General features: G+C 58.7%; 2 protein-coding genes across 3 annotated transcripts in view; one reads left to right on the top strand and one right to left on the bottom strand.

The window, feature by feature from the left end:
* Positions 1-1533: 1533 nt before the first annotated feature.
* Positions 1534-14757, bottom strand: CRAT (carnitine O-acetyltransferase). Of its 2 annotated transcripts, XM_029920072.1 has the most exons (15): positions 14470-14757; positions 12794-12932; positions 11894-12157; positions 9369-9487; positions 8158-8211; positions 7460-7625; positions 6969-7143; positions 5959-6137; positions 5328-5428; positions 4594-4713; positions 4293-4415; positions 4056-4191; positions 3575-3637; positions 2675-2812; positions 1534-2363 (listed from the first exon to the last, which is right to left on the bottom strand). In XM_029920072.1, exons 2-15 carry the CDS (start codon positions 12818-12820, stop codon positions 2148-2150), a joined length of 1881 nt encoding a protein of 626 aa, XP_029775932.1. In that variant the 5' UTR covers positions 12821-12932; positions 14470-14757; the 3' UTR covers positions 1534-2147. The 2 variants fall into 2 exon arrangements, with proteins under 2 accessions (XP_029775932.1, XP_029775931.1); XM_029920071.1 differs by lacking the exon at positions 12794-12932 and having other exon boundaries at positions 14470-14756.
* Positions 14758-15236: 479 nt separating this feature from the next.
* PTPA (protein phosphatase 2 phosphatase activator) overlaps positions 15237-19630 on the top strand; it is a 29655-nt gene continuing 25261 nt past the window's right edge. Inside the window, exon 1 of the mRNA XM_029919811.1 lies at positions 15237-15482. Coding sequence (XP_029775671.1) covers positions 15452-15482 — 31 coding nt within the window. The 5' untranslated portion in view covers positions 15237-15451. The remainder of the gene's footprint in view (positions 15483-19630) is intronic.

The following is a 19630-nucleotide window of genomic DNA, read 5'->3' as shown; positions in this document are numbered from 1 at the left end:
TGATGTGTCTTCCCCAACCCGTACTTTTTGGCTCTAAAAAACTGACGGGGCCTCAGTAGCATGAGGCCCGTAACCACTCACATGCAAGGGGACACCTTCACTCCTGAAGGACAGCTTTTTGGGGAACAAGGTCTTGCTTTATATTCAGACCTGCACAGGTCTTATGAGCACTGGGCCTCTGGAGGAGTCCAGCGCCGCTGTCCTGGGCTTGGTTCCCTCCCCCTGCTCCCCTGCTGGGCTCACCAGGTACTCCTGCTCCCGAGTCCCGGGAGCCCCCAGAGGGAGTAGCACCGCCTCCACTGTACAGATGAGGACACCCAGGCACAGGGAGGCCGGTGCCCCAGCGGCAGGGCAGAGGCTGCGTGCCTGGGAATTCTCTTGCAGGTCTTCCTGCTCAGGGCCTCCTGCACCCCTTCCCTGGGCATTACCCCACGCTGCTGGCCCTGGGGGCCTGAGAGGCCAGGCCCAGGGCAACACCCACTCCCATCATCTTGGCCCCACCTCTTGCTCCTCCCCCACACCCCCACCGCCCAGGGACTTTGGGCAAAAGGGCATGCCATCTCCTAGCCTCATTAGAGAACAGGACTCCCCACACTGGTGTGGCTGTGAGTCCCATTGGGTCAGTGCCTTGGTCCAGCTGGCACCTCCCTGTGCCTCCCAAGCCGGGGCCCTCTGTCCTTCTCTGTCACTAGCTCAGGGTCTGGGCTAGTTGCCACCCACAGGCTCCTTCTTTCTCCGCCCACGGCCCTGGGTTGTCTGACTGGGTGTGATGTTGGGGGTGGGGCTGGGCTACGGGGGCTCCTCTGGAAATCTCTGCTCCGCTGGTTAGTGGCCTGGTGACCTGAACCTCTCTGAGCTTCGGTTTCATCATCTGAAAAATGGAGAAGACCACAGGCTGCCACCCTCACATGATGTCACGAGTCAGCCAGGTCACCTCATCCCCAGGCCAAATGGCCTCTCCCATCCTCACCCCCTTGGCCTCCTGCCCTTTGGGGTCTGCACGTGCCTTCCTGGAAGGAGAGACTTCTCTCCACCAACAGCCTACTCGATCAGGGCAGGACACCTGGCCCTGCTAGGTGCGGGAGGTCGGCAGCATGTACAGCGCTGATTGGCTAGCCTGCATGACCTGGCATCTGGTGGCCCCTGGGGCTGGGTTGGGGTGAGCAAGGCTGCCTGGCCACCACCGTTGTTGGCACATGGGGGTGGCGGCCTTGAGCGTGAGCTACACACTGCCTAACCCAACACAGCTGGGATTCGAGGTCCCACGGCCCCCAGGGGGGCTCCTTCTCTCTCACAACCTCTGGGACAGGGAGGCCGAACTACAGCCCTGGGTCTGGTGCCCTTCCTGGCCAAGCGCCCTGAGGGCGGCGTGGCTCCCTGGCCTAAGTCCCAGGACCCTCCTCCTGGCTGCTCTGGGAGCCTTTGGAAGCACTGGCTGCTTGGAGAACAGCAGCTCCCAGATGCAGGGGAAGCTGGGAGAAAGCAAAGCAGGTGTCTGCCCCACGTTGCCTGTCCCCTCGGCTGGGACACGTCTTGGCCGACAAATTTCCCCTTTATTAATCACCTTGCACGTTACTGTTACACAACCACGAACATGGTTCAGGAATCAAGCTGAACCGAAGCGAGTGAGTTGGGGCTCTCGGGCCATACTATCCGAAGGAGCCCGGCAGGGGAAGGCCTTACTGCCGTGCAGGGTGGGCGGAGGCGAGGCCTTGGGCTTCCCTTACCAGCACACCTTGTACCCTGGCTGGAGATTGGGGTATGGACACCAGCCCGGCTGTGCAAAGGCTGGGGGTGGGGGTGGGGGCTGGCGAGAGCCGAACACGCAGAAAAAGGACTTCCCGGTCTGCTGACCTGGTGAGGGACAGGGACAGGCTCTTCTGGTTCCTGTCCCCGCAGGAGGGCTCCTGGGGGACACACCAGGCACCTAGCTCTGATGTCCTGCTTAGGCTCTGAACTCCATGGACGGCACTGGCTTGGGCCTGCAGGCCCCGCTGGGGGTGCCATCCTTCCCTGGCTCAGTCAGATCTGCAGGGGCCAGGGGTGGGGGGGCAATAGGGAGCAGAGGGGCGGAACCCTGGTAGGCCGCCCACCCCAAGGTGGGGGGCGGCTTGGCTGGGACACCGGCCTGCCAGAGCACAGGGCGCTCACAGCTTGGCCTGAGGGTGGCGCTGTAGCAGAGCGCGCATGTCCAGGAGAGCCTTCTCCAGGTAGTGCGCCAGGCGAGCGGCGTTGGTCTCCGCACAGCTGTTGTAGGCCGACACGGAGAAGTTGATGTGAGTCTCCATGGGGTTGTAGCAAACGCCATAGCCGTCGGGGACCACGGGCCCGAAGAACATGACGCAGTCTGTCTTGGCGGGGACCTGGGGACGGCACAGGACTAAGGCTCTTGGCCCACCCCGCCGGGCTGCCGGCGCCCTGGTGCCAGCAGCCTGCTCTTCTGTAGCCCGGCTTCAGCCGTGCTCTGCCCTCGGTGCCCTCTCCCCTTCTCCAGCGGGAGGGTTGCTTCTCCTCCTGCTGGGGGTGCAGTTCTGGGTCCACCGTCTGGGGAGCCTTTCTCGCCGCTCCTTCCTTGAGGCGCCCCTGACCCTGAGCACTTGGCAGCTGGGTCTGTCCTGTCCCGCCCCAGGGCACCGAGGGCATGGGCAGGGGCCGGGAGGGCAGGAAGACCCACCTGGCTGGTGGAGAGGTTGAAATGCATAGCGATGGCGTAGGACGTGTCCATGAAGATGTCGGGCATGCTCACCAGGTCCTCAATGGCCTGCAGCTTCAGGCCCAGCAGGTGCCGGTCAAAGGCTTCCCCGCGGATAGCCTGCGAGAGGGGACCGTCAGCCGCAGGGGCTGCAGGCCCAGAGGGCACCCCCGCCTTCCTGGAAAGTCTGTGGCAGCAACGCCCCTTCCATGCGGTGGTGCCTCGGAGTCACGAGACCAGAGGGTCCGGGCAGGAGAGCCCTCACTTCTCAGATGGGGAAACGGAGGCTCGGGGACCTGCCCAGTGAGGGGACAGTGCAGGCTTCAAGAGCACACGCCTGCAGCTGGGTGGCCTGGCCCCATCTGGCTCTGGGACCTTGGCAGGTCACTTAATCTTGGGAGTCTCGAGGTCTTCATCTATAAAATGGGGATGGGTACTGACTTCCCCGCCTGGGGTGGCAGCGACATCAAAATGGACTTCTGCATGTGAAATGGGCAGAGCCTGGCACACACAGGTGCTCAAGACCAGATGGGAACCTAGACCTCCAGTCCCTGACTGCAGCCCAAACTGTCAGAGGCCAGGAACCCCGCTGTGGGCCAGACCACGCAAACCCTCAGTACCCGGGGCTCCGGGGCCATCGAGGAGACAGTGTGACACAAGACCCAGGGGCGAACCTGGGACCACCAAAGTCACCAGGCTCAGTCTTGCTTTCTCCCGCTTTAAAATGGGGCTATTCGGCCTTACTCCGGCCGCCCCAGGTGCCCCATGGTTTGGAGAGGGGTGGCTCATGCTAAAGGTGAGCGGCTGCAGGGAGGGATGGGGAAGTGGACAGCTGGGATGCGACATGGGTCAAGCAAAAAGGGACAGCAGGGACGCGCTCACCTGGTCTGCATAGGCTCTGTGGGCTTGCACGGCCTTCCGCAGCAGCTCCACCTTCTGGTGCTCCTAGGAAGGGTGGGGGAGTTGAAGTGTGTGTTCCTTTCCCGTTCCTGCCACCTGTTCCTGCCACCCGCCGCGGCCTGCCTGCCACAATGGCCCGCAGTGGCCTGGCCCACCAGGGACTAGACCCACTCTCCCTGAGAGCAGGAGCCCGATTGCCGTCCCTCCCGTCCCTTCCGCCAGTCCTCAGCCAAGGCCCGACATGCAGGCAGATGCTCCCTGCTGAGGAGTGAATGCCTTTGGCTGCCAGGAAGCTCAGGGCCAAATTTATGACTCCACCTTCTGTTCGATTCCCAGTGCCTGCTGGGGGCGGGGGGTGGAGGGGCGGAATACAGTAGGTGCTCAATCAATGTGTATTGACACAACACACAGAAAGGGAGATGACTCAAGGCCAGCTTGCCCGCCCTCACCCCAGACCTCTCACCGACACACTGGAGTCATCCACGGCTTTGACGAAGTTCAGTGAGTCCATGGAGGCCGAGCGGATGGTGTCCGTGCGGCCCAGGTGGAACATGCGCAGGGAGGCGCTCTCGTAGGTGGCGCACGCCTGCTTGTAGATCCTGGGTGGGAGAGGCGGCTGAGCACACCCCGAGCAGGCCACCCCTCCAACCCCAGGTCTCATCCCTCCTCCCCGGGCAGGCAGGGGCGGGGCGGGGCGCACCGATGGTAGGCCAGCTGCAGTGCCATCTGGATGAAGGCGTCGGGGCTCAGCTTCTCCGACTTGGGGAAGTCCTTCCCAAAATGGTGGAACACCATCACTATGATGTCCAGGTCCTGGATCATGCTGGGGCCGGGGGTGAGAGAGAGGTGGGTGAGGTATGGGCACCGGGCAGCCCCTGCCAACCCCCGGAGAGGCCCTAGAACAGTCTCAGAACCAGCCAGGTGCAATGACAGACTGGGGACAGGAGGCTGCCAGGCTCAAGGGGCCCGGCCCCTTAACCCACCCAGTGCGCCGCGCTTACATGCTCAGATTCTGCTTGGCCTTTTCAATGTCGCTCTTGATCTCAGGGGTGATGTTGAACCGCAGCTTCCTGGGCATGGGCAGGGGCACCATTGGGGACCGCACCAGCTCGGGTTTCTTCCTGCATGTGACACGGGGCCCTCAGGCTCATGCTGGGGCCTCAGGAGCCTGGCTCCATCCCAGGGACTGAGGTGCGGGGCATGGGTTCCTGAGGCCGGAGGGAGGCAGCCTGGGGAGACTCTGGGTTTAGAAAACTGCCTTCGCTGGGGTGCCTGTGTGGCTCAGTCAGTTGAGCGTCCAACTTTGGCTCAGATCATGATCTCACAGTTCGTGGGTTCAAGCCCTGCACTGGGCTCTGTGCTAACAGGTAGCTCAGAGCCTGGAGCCTGCTTCAGATTCTGTGTCTTTCTCTCTATGCCCCTCTCCTGTTCATGTTCTGTCTCTCAAATATAAATAAATGTGAAAAAAAAAGAAAAGAAAACTGCCTTTGCTCCAGCTTCTAAGTGGCCACATGGAGGGGGGCCTGGAGAGGGGAGGGGACTTGTCCAAGGTCACAGAGCTGGGAAGTGGCAGAGCCAGAACTCCATCCAGGTCTGACGGGCTCTGAATCCCTGCCTTCTTCTGGTTTCCTTTGAACAAACAGACTCCCGGGCCCAAGGGGGAGTGGCACTCCCCCATGACTGTCTCCTGTGGCCGGGAGCTCGGGATGGGGGAGGGAAGGACAGGCATGCTCACGTGAACTCGAGGACGTGGTCCACAAGGGAGATGATGGGGGGGCCCTCCGCTGCCGCGTGCTCATACACAAGCCCACAGGAGCCGTCTTCGGCCACGATGAACTAGGGAAGGGGACAGGGACCCGTCAGGCCCCGGTCCCTGGAGCCACGCTCTGCTGGCTGGGTCCCGTGGGAAGGGCCTCTCTGAAGCCATCTCAGGGGTGATGCTGACTTTATTATTGTTATTATTAATAACAGCTGACACTCACCAGAAGCCTCGGGCCCATTTCAGCCCACAGCAAGCACGTCCCATACTCACAGACCTCACTGAGTCCCTATAATGACTCCTCCTTGGGAGGCATTTTACAGGTGCAGCGAGGGAAAGTCACGGCCGCAACTGCGCCGCTCTGCCTGGCCCCACATCCCAGCTCTCTCTGATGTGTGGAAGAGGTGACAGCGGTTTCCGGGCCCGGCCCAGTAATGACAGGCTGACGGCCCGGTAATTAGAGCCGCGTCCACCTGCTGACTTCCCACCTGCTTTACTAGCTGGGAGGCCTGGGAGGCCAGGGACGCCCGGGCGAGGGGCAGGAAGTCCTGAGTGGGCCAACTTTGGGTGTGCGTCTTGGGTGGGAGTCTGGGATCCGAGTCCGCACCTGCAGCGTCTTGTCGAACCAGCGATTGCCACTGTTGAGCTTGCTGCCACCCCCGTGCAGCATCTGGCCGGCCACGTGTCTGCGGTACATGTCCTCCGAGACGCGGGGCATGGGTGCATCCAGGCACACGGTGAAGATGCTCTTCTGGATGGAGCGAACCGACTCCCGGTTCACCTTGTCTGCCGAGGCATGGGGGAGGGGTGCGTGATGGGGGCGAACGTCAAGGCTGTTCACCTGGTGCTGGGCTGGGGCTTCAGAGCTCTACCCTCAGCAGGGCCCTGGAGCACTGGTGCACAGCTGCCTTCCAACGGGGGCGCCCTGTAGCCCCCTGACGCTCCACGAGCCGGGGCCCAATGACAGACCCACGTGAGAAATGAGGAAACAGAGGGGCGCCTGCCTGGCTCAGTCGCAAGAGCATGTGACTTGATCTCAGGGTTGTGACCCTAAGCCTCGAGCTGGGAGTAGAGGTTACTAAAAAAAACAAAATAAACAAACAAAAAAAAGATGAGGAAACCGAAGCCCAGGTCACATGCCGAGCCAGTGTCACAGGACAGGAGCTCGGCTCTAGGGACGATGCCCCTGACCAACAGAGGGTTTGGAGGGAATGTGGAGGCAGAGGTGGGGTCCACAGCCAGGGGGCTTGGATTCTTACCTAACTTGCTACTTAATACAGGGAAACTAAACCCAACCAAGCCTCAGTTCCCTAATCTATGAAATGGGCCAACAGCACCAAATCCTCTCGAGCTGGGTGTAGAGATTACTAAAAAAACCAAAATAAACAACAAAAAAAGATGTTATTATTAATAACAGCTGACACTCACCAGAAGCCTCGGGCCCATTTCAGCCCACAGCAAGCATGTCCCATACTCACAGACCTCACTGAGTCCCTATAATGACTCCTCCTTGGGAGGAGCTGAGAGGATTTGGTGAGAAATGTGGCCGCCTAGGGCCTGGTGAGGGCAGAGGCCAAGACGTGGGCCTGTCCTCCTTCTACCCCCACCCAAGGGCACCTTTGATGAGGGTGCTGTAGGCCTTGGCCCAGGAGTTGCGGTGGTTGGAGGTGAGGATGCCCACGGGTTCTTTGTTGGTCTGCAGTGACGAGTTCCAGATCTTCTCCAGCTGCACGAAGATCTGATCTGATGTCAGGGGTGTCCCGTCACTGTGGTACACGTCCAGCTCAAAAAACTAGCCGGGCACGGCACGCGGAGAGAAGGGAGGGGGTGTGGGGCCTCAGACAGGCAGCAGTCACCTCCCTCCCCCGCCTCCTCCTGGCCCTGGCAGCCCAGAAGTCACTGCCAAGTGCTGGTCCGGGCCCTGCTGAGGGAGGAGTCAGGCCACGGGTGTGAGAGGGGTGGGGGTCCTCGCACTGCTCTCCCCAGGCTGGGCAGGCCCAGGGCACCTCCTGGCTGCCCTCGGGATGGGCTCTAGCTAGGCACCCAGTAAAAATGCCCCAGGGCATGTGTGTCAGGGAAGCTGCGGAAGGGGAAGGGAGCCCACGCACCTGGTAGTTGTGCACCACGGTGATGTGCATGGGCGGCTTCTTGGTCTTGCTGAAGCTGACGACTGTGTCCTGCTTGGGGCCTGGCACGCGGCAGGATGACAGGATCTGATAGTACTGGTTCATGCACAGCGGCTTACCCCCCAGGTACTCCACGGGCAGGGTCTCGCTGCGGGGGCAGAGGGACAGTGAGGGGGCCACCAGGCAACCAAGCAGGAAGGAGGACAAGACCACCAGGGAGCTGCTGCTGGGCACGGGCCAGGCTGAGGACGGGCTCGCGCAAGCGGTGTCCCTGCCGCCACTCGGTGTGAGCAGGGGGTGTGTCAGGGCTGGGCTGGGCTCAGGGGCCTGTGCGCCACCCTGGGCGAGCCCTGCTTGTGAGTCGCCTTGGAAACTCCCTTCCTCCTCTGTGCGTCAGTGGGCCACAGAAGAGAGGAGGCAGCCCTGGGGTCCTCTTTGGCTGGGACAGTGTCACCAGGGGGCAGTCCCAGCAGGTGGCTGGAGCAGAGGACCTAGGCGTCCCAATCCCCAGTCTGTCTCCCCAACCCCAACCAACAGAGGCTGGGCCAACAGGAAGTGAAAGCAACCGAGATCTGGACCTGCCCAACACCTATCTGTGTGACACTGGAGATTGGACGCGCTGGGCCCAGGCTGGAGTGGCCGCAGTGCGGAGGAGAGCGGGGCAGGGCCGGGCCGCCCACCTGTCAATCATGGCTTTGAAATCCAACACGCCCTCGATGAGTTTGGCAGCAAACCTGGGGGGACCAATTAGAGATCAGAACCTGTTGTTGGGACATCCCAAGGGAGGCACCAGGTCAGGGACACCAGTGGGGGGAGGGAAGGGCCCAGACAAGGGAGGAGATAGATTGCTTCACTCTGAACTCCCTGCTCGCTGAAAGCCTGAAGGATTCATGTGCAGCACCTGGGTTTTGAGTCCTGGCTTGCCCTTCTGAGCCAGCTTTCTCTTATCTCTAGAGGCTCTGAGAGGGCCCAGAGTGATGCTTTTGGCCAAGCGCTGGTAGGACGTGGGTGTAATGAAAGGCAGGGTTTACTGGTTAGCACATGATTTCACCCACAAAGGGCCTGAGGCCCTGAAGCACAGCCTGGAGCCTGGAAGGAGGTCACCCTGCTCTGAAGCGTCAGTTAGAGAGGGATCTGGGACCTCGGGGGATGGGGAATATAAAGTTGGGAGCGCCATGACTCAGGGTGTCCTCTCTGATAGGTACCTTCCTGTCTGGGGGGCCTCTGTGTCTCCCAGGTCATCTTCCTCAACCTGGCCTTCCTGCTTGGATTGTCTGGACCACGCCAACCAGGCCTGACACCCGGGCTGCCCCCTTGGCTCCCAACATGGGACCGCTGGCTAGAGCCTGAGCCTGAATTCTCGGATGCCCTGATCCCTTTAAGAGAAGCAGATGGCAGCCCTGAGTTGCTGGTCCTTGGGCAGGAGATCCCTGTCACTGGTATTTTTATCCCTGGTAGTGCTGGAACAGAGGCCAGAGCAAGTGACATGGCTGAATGTGGAAAAGGGGACTGTGTACAAAGGTCACTCCTGGGGCCAGCTGAAGAGAGAGGAGGGGGTGAAGTGTCAGAACTGAGGTGAGGGGTAGCCTCAGGTTTACAGAGAGGTAGGGGACACAGTCCACAGTAGTCTGGTGGACAGTTACGAAATTTTAAGAGCCAGGAAGACCCTGCTTCAGCCAATCCTGAAAGGTGACCTTGGGCAAGTCCTTTCACTGCTCTGGGCCTTAGTTTCCCTACCTGTGAAACAAGGATGATGCTCCCTGCTCCATAAGGCTGTGAGGAGGGAGGAAAGATAAGGACCAGGACTGGGGCCCCTGCAGTCTCCCGGGGGCCTGGACATCGGGGCCCTGGACATGCCCAGAGCCCTGTCCCAGCCGCAGCCCTCACTCACCGGAGCTGTCCCTGCAGGTCCACAAAGTCCTGCTTGGGCAGTGCCACACCAGGGCTGGAGTAGATGACCAGGGGCTGGCGGTACTGGAGGTAGGCTGTTTTAAGCCACCACTCGGACAGCTGGAGAGAGAACCACAGCCTGTGAGAACGGGAGTGGGGGCGGGAACTTGGCTGGGTCCCCTCAGCCCCCTCTACAGAGCTCAGATTCTCAAAGTGAATGCTCAGAGCGGAGCCTCCTGCCCCCTTAAAAACCTCTCATTCCCCCTTACCCTGAGGCAATCAGCATTAGCGAGACAAATCAGACAACACTGCCAGGCAAAAGATTCCAGAAAGAAAAAGACTGTCAGGAAACCTGACAGAGGAGGAGGAATGTGAATCTTTTCCCTTTATCTAACAGGCTTTTTGGCAATGATTTTACTACTCTTAGGTAGAAAAATATGCAAATGACGGAAAAGGGAAAAATACATCAAGTGCAAGTCTGATGAATGGATTTCTGACCATCACGGGTGGACATTCCCGTGGGGAAGGCAGGAGCCCCGGGCTTAGTGCAGCTCTTAGGACCCTTGTCCTCCCCTTGCCTCAGTTTTGTTGGTGTCAGACTGGGGAGCGGACATTTCCTTGGATCTCAAGGTCAGGGCCATCTCGGGAAAGCTCCCTGTGAGGATAAGTCACTGCCCTAGTGACAAGACGTGGGTGCCACATCCTGTGTCTCCGCCTGGTGGCCTGCCCTCTGCCCAAGGGGCTAGTTCCATCAGGTGAGCAGTCTCTCTGGGGACCAGCCATGGGCAGGCGGTTAAAGACCCCTGTCTCAGGGCCCCGCAGACTCCCAGGTAACTACGGCCCTTGAGCCTTACATGCTGTGACATCCCCCTCACTCTGCCCCGTACAAGCACATGCTCAAAACGCCTCTCTCTGGCAGGTCTCTAATCCCCGGGGCTCCCAGACCCCCACTGCATTCCCTGTCCCATCTCAAACAGCAATGAGAGGCGCCTCACTGGCTCCCCCTGGGGGAACTGCTGGCCTGTGGCCAGGCAAGAGGGAAGATGACAGGTCCAGGGTGCAGAGCAGGCCAGTGAGCAAGTGCTGTCTGCTGACTTGTGGCCGGAGGACAGGGTTCCAGGTCAGCTAGACGGTCCTGTGTAGCCCGGGGCCTCCCTGAGAGCTGCTGTGTGGCTCTGGGCTTTCAATCTACTTCTCTGGGTTGGGCTTCCTCACCCCTGGATCAGACAGGAATTCCCCCCACCTTGGGGACAGCCGGACTGCCCTTCAGTCACGAGCCCCCCACTCCCGCCGGGGATCTCAGGGGCTCTGACCAGAGTCTGGGAAACCCAGGGAAACCTCGTAGATGTGGGCATTCCCCCTACTGAGAATCTGCCCAGCCCTGTTTCGTGGAGAAGGCGGTAGCTAGAGGCGTGCTGGAAAAAGCAATTCCGAGCTCAAAATGTTGGGAAACTGCCAGACCACAGACTCTTTAAGTGCCTTCTGAGGCTTCGTACGTGATACCCACCGTTGATGATTCCTACCTCCCCTGTGCTCCACTCAGAAGGAAGTCTCCCGCTTTCCAGGCCCGAACCTGGCTCTGGTTCTCTCCCGGAGAAGCCGCTCCCCCCTCGGACCCCCCTGCTCGGCAAGTCTCCCTCGTCCTCCCCCAGCTGGCTCTCCTCCAATGCCCCTGCAGGTGCTTTAGGTCAGGTGTGCTCTCCATCAGCATCTGTGCCCCGGTGCTGCCTCTGGACCGCATCCTGGACCGAGGGAGGAGCACCCCGAGAGAGGTGCCGGCGCGGGCCCCCCTCGCGTGTCTCCCGCGCCCATTCCTGCTTCCTTCCAGCAGTCAGGGTGGTCCTTTCTAACTACATTTAGGTGTAAGACACCCGCGGAAAGCGCCTGGAGCATCAGCGTGGACCTGAGTGACAGGCAATGTGTTCTGTCACTGAACAACACAGATGCCCTGCAAGAAGCCACTGTGTGGCCCACCCCCTCCCATGGCACTCCAGGCCACATTCCTTGCTCTGATGCCCCCGGCCCCACCCGGGCCCCTAGCCACTGCACTAAATTCCAGCCTTTGTCTCTGAATGAGCTAGGCCTTTGCCACCTTTCCCTGTTTTATTCCCTGGTCTCAGCTCCAACACCACCTCCTCCCTGCCCTCCAGGCCCATTCAGCCCCAGACCACCGCCATTCTCCTCTCCTTTCCTCCTGGCAAACTCCACCCTCCCTCCCCCAAAGAACCCCGTCCACTCACTTCTGTCCTGTTTCATTCCCTCGCTCCCCACCCTACTTCTCTGTCAAACGTCAGCCCCAAGGGACCATGGACTGTGTTCCTGTTCACACAGGGCCCTGCCTAGTGCCAGGCACAGAGCAGGCACTCAAGAAACTGCAGGGCACAAACGGATGCCCTAGACAGCCAGTACTGGAAAATTTGGGGTGAGACCAGCAACAAACAGGCCACGGCAAGGAACACTCTCATAAGCCTCGGCGAAGGTCCTGTGCGGCCCCCCTCCAATCGCCGGCCTCCCAGGCTCACTCACCCAGTTCTCTGTCTTCCTGGCCCTGCGCTCCAGCCCCTTCTGCAGGCGCTCCCCTACGCCCCCCGGGATCTGAAACTCTTCCACCAGCTGCTTGGTCTGGGTCCACTCCTCCTGGCTTACGATGGGCTGCAGCGCCTTGAGGTAACGGTCCAGGGACTGCTGAAGTGCAGGCACGGGCAGCCGGGGCAGCGAGTCCTGGTGTGCCTTGAAGCGGCCGGACATCTTTAGCAAGGAGCGGGGCTTGAGGAAGCCCAGGGGCTTCACCTGCAGGCAGCAGAACATCCTGGTCATTCTCGGTGGAAGGCCCTGTCAGTCCTAAAAGCTGCAGTCTTGGGCACTTATGTGCCCATCCTTGGGGTCAGAGCCGGCCTCTTGGGTGGTGCCCGCCTGCCTTCCCAGCCCTCAAACTGTACAGTCTCCGCCTCTTTGGGGCCGGGAGATGCAGGTAGGGCGAGGGGAGGGGTGTGTGACACTGGTCCAAGTCGGGATGGAAGGCACCTGCTGGGGGCGGCAGAGTGGCCTTTCACCTGTTTGGAGGCACACACGAGACCCTGCCTTTCTCGCCCTGGGACCAGCCAGCCAGCAGTGAGGCCACTGCTCTGGCCCAGGAGTCCCCACCTCCTTGTCTCCCACCCTTGCCAAGTTGAGAAATGAGTGGGAAAAAGAGAAGGTCAGAAAGAGCCAGATGAGCACAGCCCCTTAGTTTTTTACCTGCCTGCGGGGTGGGGATGGAGGGGACACGGGCAAGCAAGAACTGAATGCCCTGGCAGGGATGCAGGGAGGGCGGTAAGAGGTAGCAGAGAGCATCTGGGAGGCTCTGCAGGTAGGCAGAGAGAGAGACAGGAGATCTGAGGAGGAGGCAGCAGTAGATAGGCAAGTGGCAGAGGATCGGTTCCATACCTTCTCTTTCTGCTGCCCGTTCTCCATGGTAGGACTGAGGGTCTGAACCCTGTCTGTCTGCCTTGGGCTGGACCTCTAAGCCTAACTGTGCTACCAAGTGGGTGAGCAGAACCTAGCAAGAGGCAGCCACTTGCCCGGGCTGGAAAGAGAAGACAAGAGCCAAGATTCAGGGGGGTGGCAAAGGTGGCAGTGGCAATGGCTGCGGTGGCCATGGTGACACATAGGGTTGTGGCTGTGGGTGGGCACCCTCCCTAGCTTCCAGGAGTAGAGGATTAGGGAGCAGGTGAGGGGGGCTGATAGCAGGCACCAGCCCAGGAGGAACCTTGGAACATGTTCTTTTTCTCTGCGTGGGCCCCGTGCCAGGGAGGTAGGCCAGGAGGGATTTAAAAATCCACCTGTCGGAATCTGTGTAGGTCTGTTTAATGACTGAAAACTCGGCTGGAGGCAGAGACTGCCTGGCCACGGAGGTTATGCCACAGCTCTGAAAACAGACCTGAAAACTGGGGATGGAGCAAGGGAGCAGACGCTGGGAAGGGGCCGTAAGTGGACAGTAGTTGCAAAAACCCCATCCCATTGTCCTCCGGGACTCTTGGAACCCTTCTGGACCTCCCTTCCACCAAAGCCTGGTTCTCCTGAGCCGCGGCTCATTCAGCTGGCGGCCAAGAGTGAAGGACTTGGGGCACTAAAAAAATGAACCAAAGGAGGATGCTAGTTTTGGGATTCTGCTAGATTTGAGTCACCCGGGCAAGGGGATTCTGGCCAAGTGTCTCCTTTTCCCAGCAGGAAAGCGATCAGGCCACCCAGCAGGTCCCAGAAGCTGGCTGTGAGACAGGAGGCCCTGTCGGTGGCAAGGGTGAAGTGGAGTCTTCGGTCCTGGGGGAACTGGAAGAGTCTCTGGGCCAGTGGATGGGCACCCTCAGCCCTCTGGGCCAAGGAGTATCTGAACATACTTCGTGGCACGGACAGACGGATATACAAACAGAGATATGCTTAGAGTAGACAGGAAAGGAACAAACTCAAATCACAGTAGCAGGAGCATTGCCAGCCCCAGGCTGCCTGTGGGGAGCACCCTGGAGTAGACACGGAAAACTGGGGGAGGGGCTGGTGGAGAAGAAGGGCACTTGGCTGTCACCTGAAGCCTCCTGCCAGTTCAGAGGACTTTGAGAGAAGCCCAGCTTGAGGCCTCCACATGAATTTCCGTGGCCACACCCAATTCCCAAGGGGCCGTTTGACAAACCCAAGGAGACTTGACCAACTGGGTGAGGTTGGAGAAGTGGCTCTGGCCTGGGCATAGATGGCTCAGGTTGAGCGAGTGACAGGTGTGTGAGTCGGAGAACTCCTGGCCTCACTGCTCAGTGGTTCTGGGTCTAAGGGTGGAGGTGCAGCCTGAATCTTGGGTCCCCACTATCTTTTCCGGATGGCTGTAATTTAGCACCACGAGATTTGGGTTCGATCCGGTCTCTGACCTTGGGTTTCAGTCTCCTCCTCTTCCATGCCGGGTTAGGCCACCTGCCGATCCCACCCCAGCAGCTGTTCTCTAGGCAGGACAGTGGCCTCCGGGTCCCGTCGCCTCAGCGGCTTGTCACTCCATTCCGGCACAGCCGCGTGTCTGGTCCCACTCACTGCCCGCCCGCGGCGCCCAGGGCCGGCCAGGCCGGGTTCCCGGCCGAACTCACCACAGTCCTGGCAGCGAAAGCCAACATCTTTGCGGCCCTCCCCCGGACACGAAGTCCGCTCGGTTCCCAGCGATGAGCAAAGTCCGCGGTTCCGCCGCCGCCCCCGGTGGATCCTTGCTACAGCCTCTGGGCCAAGGTCGCCGAGTCACGGCCGCCAGCCGGTAGAGCGGGCCCGGCGCCCACCCACCGGGCCTGGCCGGCCGCGGGCTGGTGGCCCCGGGGAGGAGGACTCTTGGGGCGGGGCCACCAGGCGGGTTTGCCGGCCCGGGCCGCTAGGCGTGAGCGCCAGGCGAGGCCACGGGGCGGGGCGGGGCTGACCGGAGGGGCGGGGCGGGGCCATGGGCGCAGTTGGCGGTCCCGAGACCCTGCGAGGCGATGGAACTCTGGAAGGGGGGCAAAAGCGCGGGCTGTAGTCTGGCTCTCCGTCTCCCACCTCCAAATGTTCTCTCAGCTCTTGGAGGCAGTAGTGTGCACCCTCAACCCGTTTGGTGTCCTTGAACGCTACTCTTAGAGCTAAAGGAAAACACAACCCTGTCAACAAGGGAATGTCCGCCAGTATGTTTCGGAATAGGGTGACAGATGAGAGGTGCGGAGCGCCCCGCACAAGCATGGCTGCCACGCTCCCGCCGCCGAGCGCACAGGGGGCTGGTAGGGAAGCGAGCGGGTCGTTAACACGCATGCTCCCGGCTGCCCCGCACCAACATGGCCGCTGCCCCCCCCCCCCCCCCCCCCGCGCGCCGTGAGCGCTCCAGCCGCGAGCCGGCCGTTGCTGGGCATGCTCCCTGAGTGCCCCGCACCAGCATGGCGGTCGTCTTCACCGAGGTGACTTTAATTGTCGGTTTTCGGTTATAGCCGGCCGGTGCTCGGTTCTCTTCAGAAAGCTCTGAGCGCCTGGTGGAGCCGGGGAAAGGAGGGCGGTGTACACGGGGGAAGAGGGGAGAGGGGACTGCAGGTATCCGGGCCGGCTCCTGGCGAGAGGAAGATGGCTGAGGGCGAGCGGCAGCCGCCGCCAGGTAGGAGGGGCCGGGCCCGGCCTGGGTGGGGGGCGCTGGGGCGGGGAAAGGGTGTGGTGTGGGGGGGGCTCGGCGGGAGAGGGGTCGGGACGTGGAGGAACTCGAGCAGCAGAAGCTGCTGGGCCCCGAGAGAGAAATGTTGGGACCTGCGGGGCCGCCCAGAACCCGGGGCTGCGAAGGGGCGGGGGGTTGGAGCGCGACACGGGGACTTGGGGAGTCCCGGCTGCCAGAGGGCCGGGAGGGCAGTGCCGTGGCCAGAGGGGAGGCCTTTCCCACATCTGGACTGCGCGTGCCGAAGTCAGCTCTTGAGCTAGTGGGGAAACTGCCCGGGATGGGGGCGAAAGTGATTCTGGCGGCTGCCTTCTTCCGCAGCCCCTGCCCAGATTGGCGAGGGGTGATGCCCCGTGGGCCTGCCTCCGCTTTCCAGACTCCTCCGCACCGCGCGTCCTCCTACCCCTCTCTCCCTCTTGGAGACCGGCCTGTGGAGTTTTCTTCCGCTGGCTGCAAATTAATCGACAGAAACTGCCCTTGGTTGGGTAAACCACTGATTAAAAAAAGCTGGTTGTGCAAGACGAGCCTGGCCTCGCCATCTGTAACTTTTATTTGCACTGCGGCGTCGCTGTAGTTCATCTCAAATAACTGGGATGCCAGTGCCTGGGAAGAAGGGATCTTCTTAGAGAGACCTGCTTTCCTGGAGAAGGGGAAGGCTGGTGGCGGGCCCTCCCGAGCCGAGAAGGACTGACCATAGAGAATTTAAAATTACGACAGGGCGCATGGGTTGGCCAAACACAGCGAATGTTTTTAAAGCCCTGGATATTCCTTCTGTCTTGCATTTGGGGATCCCTGGGAAGGTCTCAGGAAGGAGGAATTCTGAAGATCAAAAAAGGCATCCTTCATCCTTCCCCCGACCCCCAGTAGATTAACAAGGGGCTGGCCATGGTCCGTTGGGGCGTTTGAAGCCAGACGTTTCCTTCGTTTGGTAGAAAACCACTGTGCCCGTGCCTTTCAAAGTTCTGGTAGTGACTGTGAGAGTTAGAAGGCGACCAGAATTCTCAGTGAGATGAGTACATCTCCGAAGTTGGGTGGCTGGGGAGACAGCGGATGCACTGACAGAGATAAAGGGAAGGTATCTATGTGGCTGGAAAGAGCCAGGTCCCGGAGGTGGTCCTCTGTGAAGTTTGAAACAGGACATTTTGGAACAAGTTAGAAAAAACTACTTCACTCAGTGTAGTGGTGAAAACCTTGGATTTTAAGAGGGGTGCAGACCTGGCTCGGCCTGGCAAATCGTTCCCTCTTTTTACGAAAAATGGGGCTGTTACACCTTCTGCACATTGTGGTGTGTGTTCGGCAGACGATGAGAGCAAACCGTTGGTACACGGTGGGCAGTCCGGAAACGTCGATGGCTGTTGGCCTTTTTAAAGGTGGTATAGGGGCGCCTGGGTGGCTCAGTCGGTTGAACATCGGACTTCAGCTCAGGTCATGATCTTGTGGTTGGTGGGTTCGAGCCCTGCATCGGCTTGGCGCTGACAGCATGGAGCCTAGAGCCTGCTTTGGATACTCTCTCCTCCTCGCTGCTCCTCCCCTGCTTGAGCATGCACGCTCAAGCTCAAGCGTGGACATGCACGCTCGTGCGCATGCGCGCGCGCTCTCTCTCTCTCTCTCTCTCTCTCTCTCTCTCTCTCTCTCTCTCTCTCAAAAATTAATACACGTTAAATAAATAAAAGGTGGTATGGGTTGAATATGTAGGCTGGTTGTCAAGAGATAGATGGTAAAAACTATACTCCTTGGGGGGGTTTGGGAACGTTTCTAAAATTCTAGATAGTTCCACCTTATACAGTGAGCTTGTAGGGCATCCACATGTCCCATGGCAGCTTTGTCAGAGATTGAATCTGAAGCTGGAAAGACGTTTAACACAGTTCTCAGTTGGAAGGCTTGTTTCTTTGATTTGGGATTGTGTATTCTGGTGACAACATGCGTGTGTGTTTCTTTAGTCCTTGTCACAATGGTTCCTACAAGGCAGACATTTGCCCTGATACCCGGGCTGGCCTGGAGTTTCCCACCTGTGAATAACTTCAGAAGGGCTGTCTCTGTGAAACTTACGAAAGGGCTCTCTGTTCCTAAAGACACTTACAAGTTGATTGTTTGGAATGTAGAACACATTTTCCCATGAAAACAATGAGGGTAAACTACCAGGCTGACCTATAAGGCTTTTTATTTAGCATCTTAAAGCAGTAATTTACTAATAGGAGAGGCCTCACTGTTGGTTTCTGGGTACAGGGCTTGCAGACCAGGTGGGAGGAAGGAAGCGAGTACCTGATGTGTTTTCGGGTTCTGGTTGGAAGTTCGAATTAGGTAGAGGTTTGTCTTGCTCTCCTCTCAGATTTATCCTCCTCCTTGGGTCTCCAGCTACCCTAGCGCTTTCCCTTTCCTCAGGGCCTCTCCAGGAGTGCTCCACTCTCCCAAATGTCACATGTTCCAGCACCTTCTTAGAGCCCTGTCTCTCTGTTCCGTGCAGCCGATGTCAGCTCGGTTTTAGGAGACAGCAAGGGGACACGTTTATCATATACTATGAGGCACTCTTTCTGGAGAGTTTGTGTTTTTATTTTTTAGATTTATTGATTTTAAAAAGTTTTTAATGTTTATTTTTATTGATTTTGTAATGTTTTATTTTTATTTTTGAGAGAGAGAGAGACACACACACACACACACGCACACACACACGCACACCCCCCCCCCCCCTGAGCAGGGGAGGGCCAAAGAGAGGGAGACACAGAATCTGAAGCAGGCTCCAGGCGCTTAGCTGTCAGCACAGAGCCCGACGCGGGGCTCGAACCCACAAACCGTGAGATCATGACCTGAGCCAAAGCTGGATGCTCAACCAACTGAGCCACTCAGGCGCCCCAATGTTTATTTTTGACAGAGCACACGTGGGGCGGAGAGAGGGAGACACAGAATCTGAAGCAGGTTCCAAGGCTGTGGGCTATTAGTATAGAGTTTGACACAGGGTCAGGGCTTGGAACTCACGAACTGGGAGATCATGACCTGAACCAAAGTTGGATGCTCAACTGACTGAGCCACCCAGGTGCCCCAAGAGAGTTTGTGTTTTCAAAAGAAGGCATTAACGAATACGTATCACAGATCTTCAACAGTAAGTTCAGGCATGCCCCCAATCCAGGACCCTTGGCTCCAGGTATATTTTGGAAGTCAGAGTTTCTCCAGTTTCAGAGAGCAATCAATGCCCCATAATCCAACAAAAATACTTTTGCAGCAAAACAAATTCCCTAAGAGGGACCCGTAAAGCCTGCAAATGACCTCATGTTGGTTTCAGTTTGAGTTTTGTACCAAATGAGTTTGTATCAAACTTATTTTTTAAACTTTGGGGTTTTAGGGGCGCCTGGGTGGCTCAGTTGGTTGAGCGTCCGGCTTCGGCTCAGGTCATGATCTCACGGTTCATGGGTTTGAGCCCTGCATTGGGCTCTGTGCTGACGGCTCAGGGCCTGGAGCCTGCTTCGGATTCTGTGCGTCCCTCTCTCTCTGCCCGCCCCGCTCATGCTCTGTTCTCTCTGTTGCAATAATAAATAAACATAAAAAAATTAAAAAAATAAAACATATAAATATTTATTTTTGAGAGAGTGAGAGTGCAATTGGGGGAAGGGCAGAGACATTCCCAAGTGGTTCAGCACTGTCAGCGCAAAGCCCGACGTGGAGCTTGAACCCATGAACTGTGAGAGCCCATGAACTGCAAGATCGTGACCTGAGCCAGACTTGGTCGCTCAACCGACTGAGCCACCCAGGTGCCCCAGTGATTGATTTAGAGTTTATTCTTTTAAAAAGCTATGAAGGTTTCCATTGTCTGGTCATATTATTATTTACACATAGCTTTATTGGTTGATTTATGGGCTGTTTCTTTCTTTTTTTTCCCCATGGAGTAAGCACTCTTTGTGCCTTTCTGTGAGCACTTGAAAGGCTGATGCCTACACAAGTAGGACTGTTGGCCCACAGGCACCCCGGTGGCTCAGTCAGTCTTGATTTCAGTTCAGATCATGATCTCACAGTTCATGAGTTAGAGCCTCGCATCAGGTTCTCACTGGCAGTGTTGAGTCTGATTGGAATTCTCTCTCTCTCTCTCTCTCTCTCTCTCTCTCTCT

Source organism: Suricata suricatta, chromosome 13 (genome assembly GCF_006229205.1).
Source record: "Suricata suricatta isolate VVHF042 chromosome 13, meerkat_22Aug2017_6uvM2_HiC, whole genome shotgun sequence".
NCBI classification, from domain to species: Eukaryota; Metazoa; Chordata; class Mammalia; order Carnivora; family Herpestidae; genus Suricata; species Suricata suricatta.
Note: the sequence above shows the minus strand (reverse complement) of the source record. Positions and strands in the feature narration are given on the sequence as shown.

Bases quoted from the DNA above. Each gene is read 5' to 3' on its own strand.
- CRAT (XM_029920072.1), bottom strand. From the start codon at position 12,820: ATGGAGAACGGGCAGCAGAAAGAGAAG. The intron at 6,138-6,968 runs GTGCCCTTGGGT...ATGCCTCGGCAG, and splicing joins CTACAGCACCCTCATCAAAG to ACAAGGTGAACCGGGAGTCG. The intron at 5,429-5,958 runs GTGCGGACTCGG...CCCCTTCCCTAG, and splicing joins GGTTCGACAAGACGCTGCAG to TTCATCGTGGCCGAAGACGG.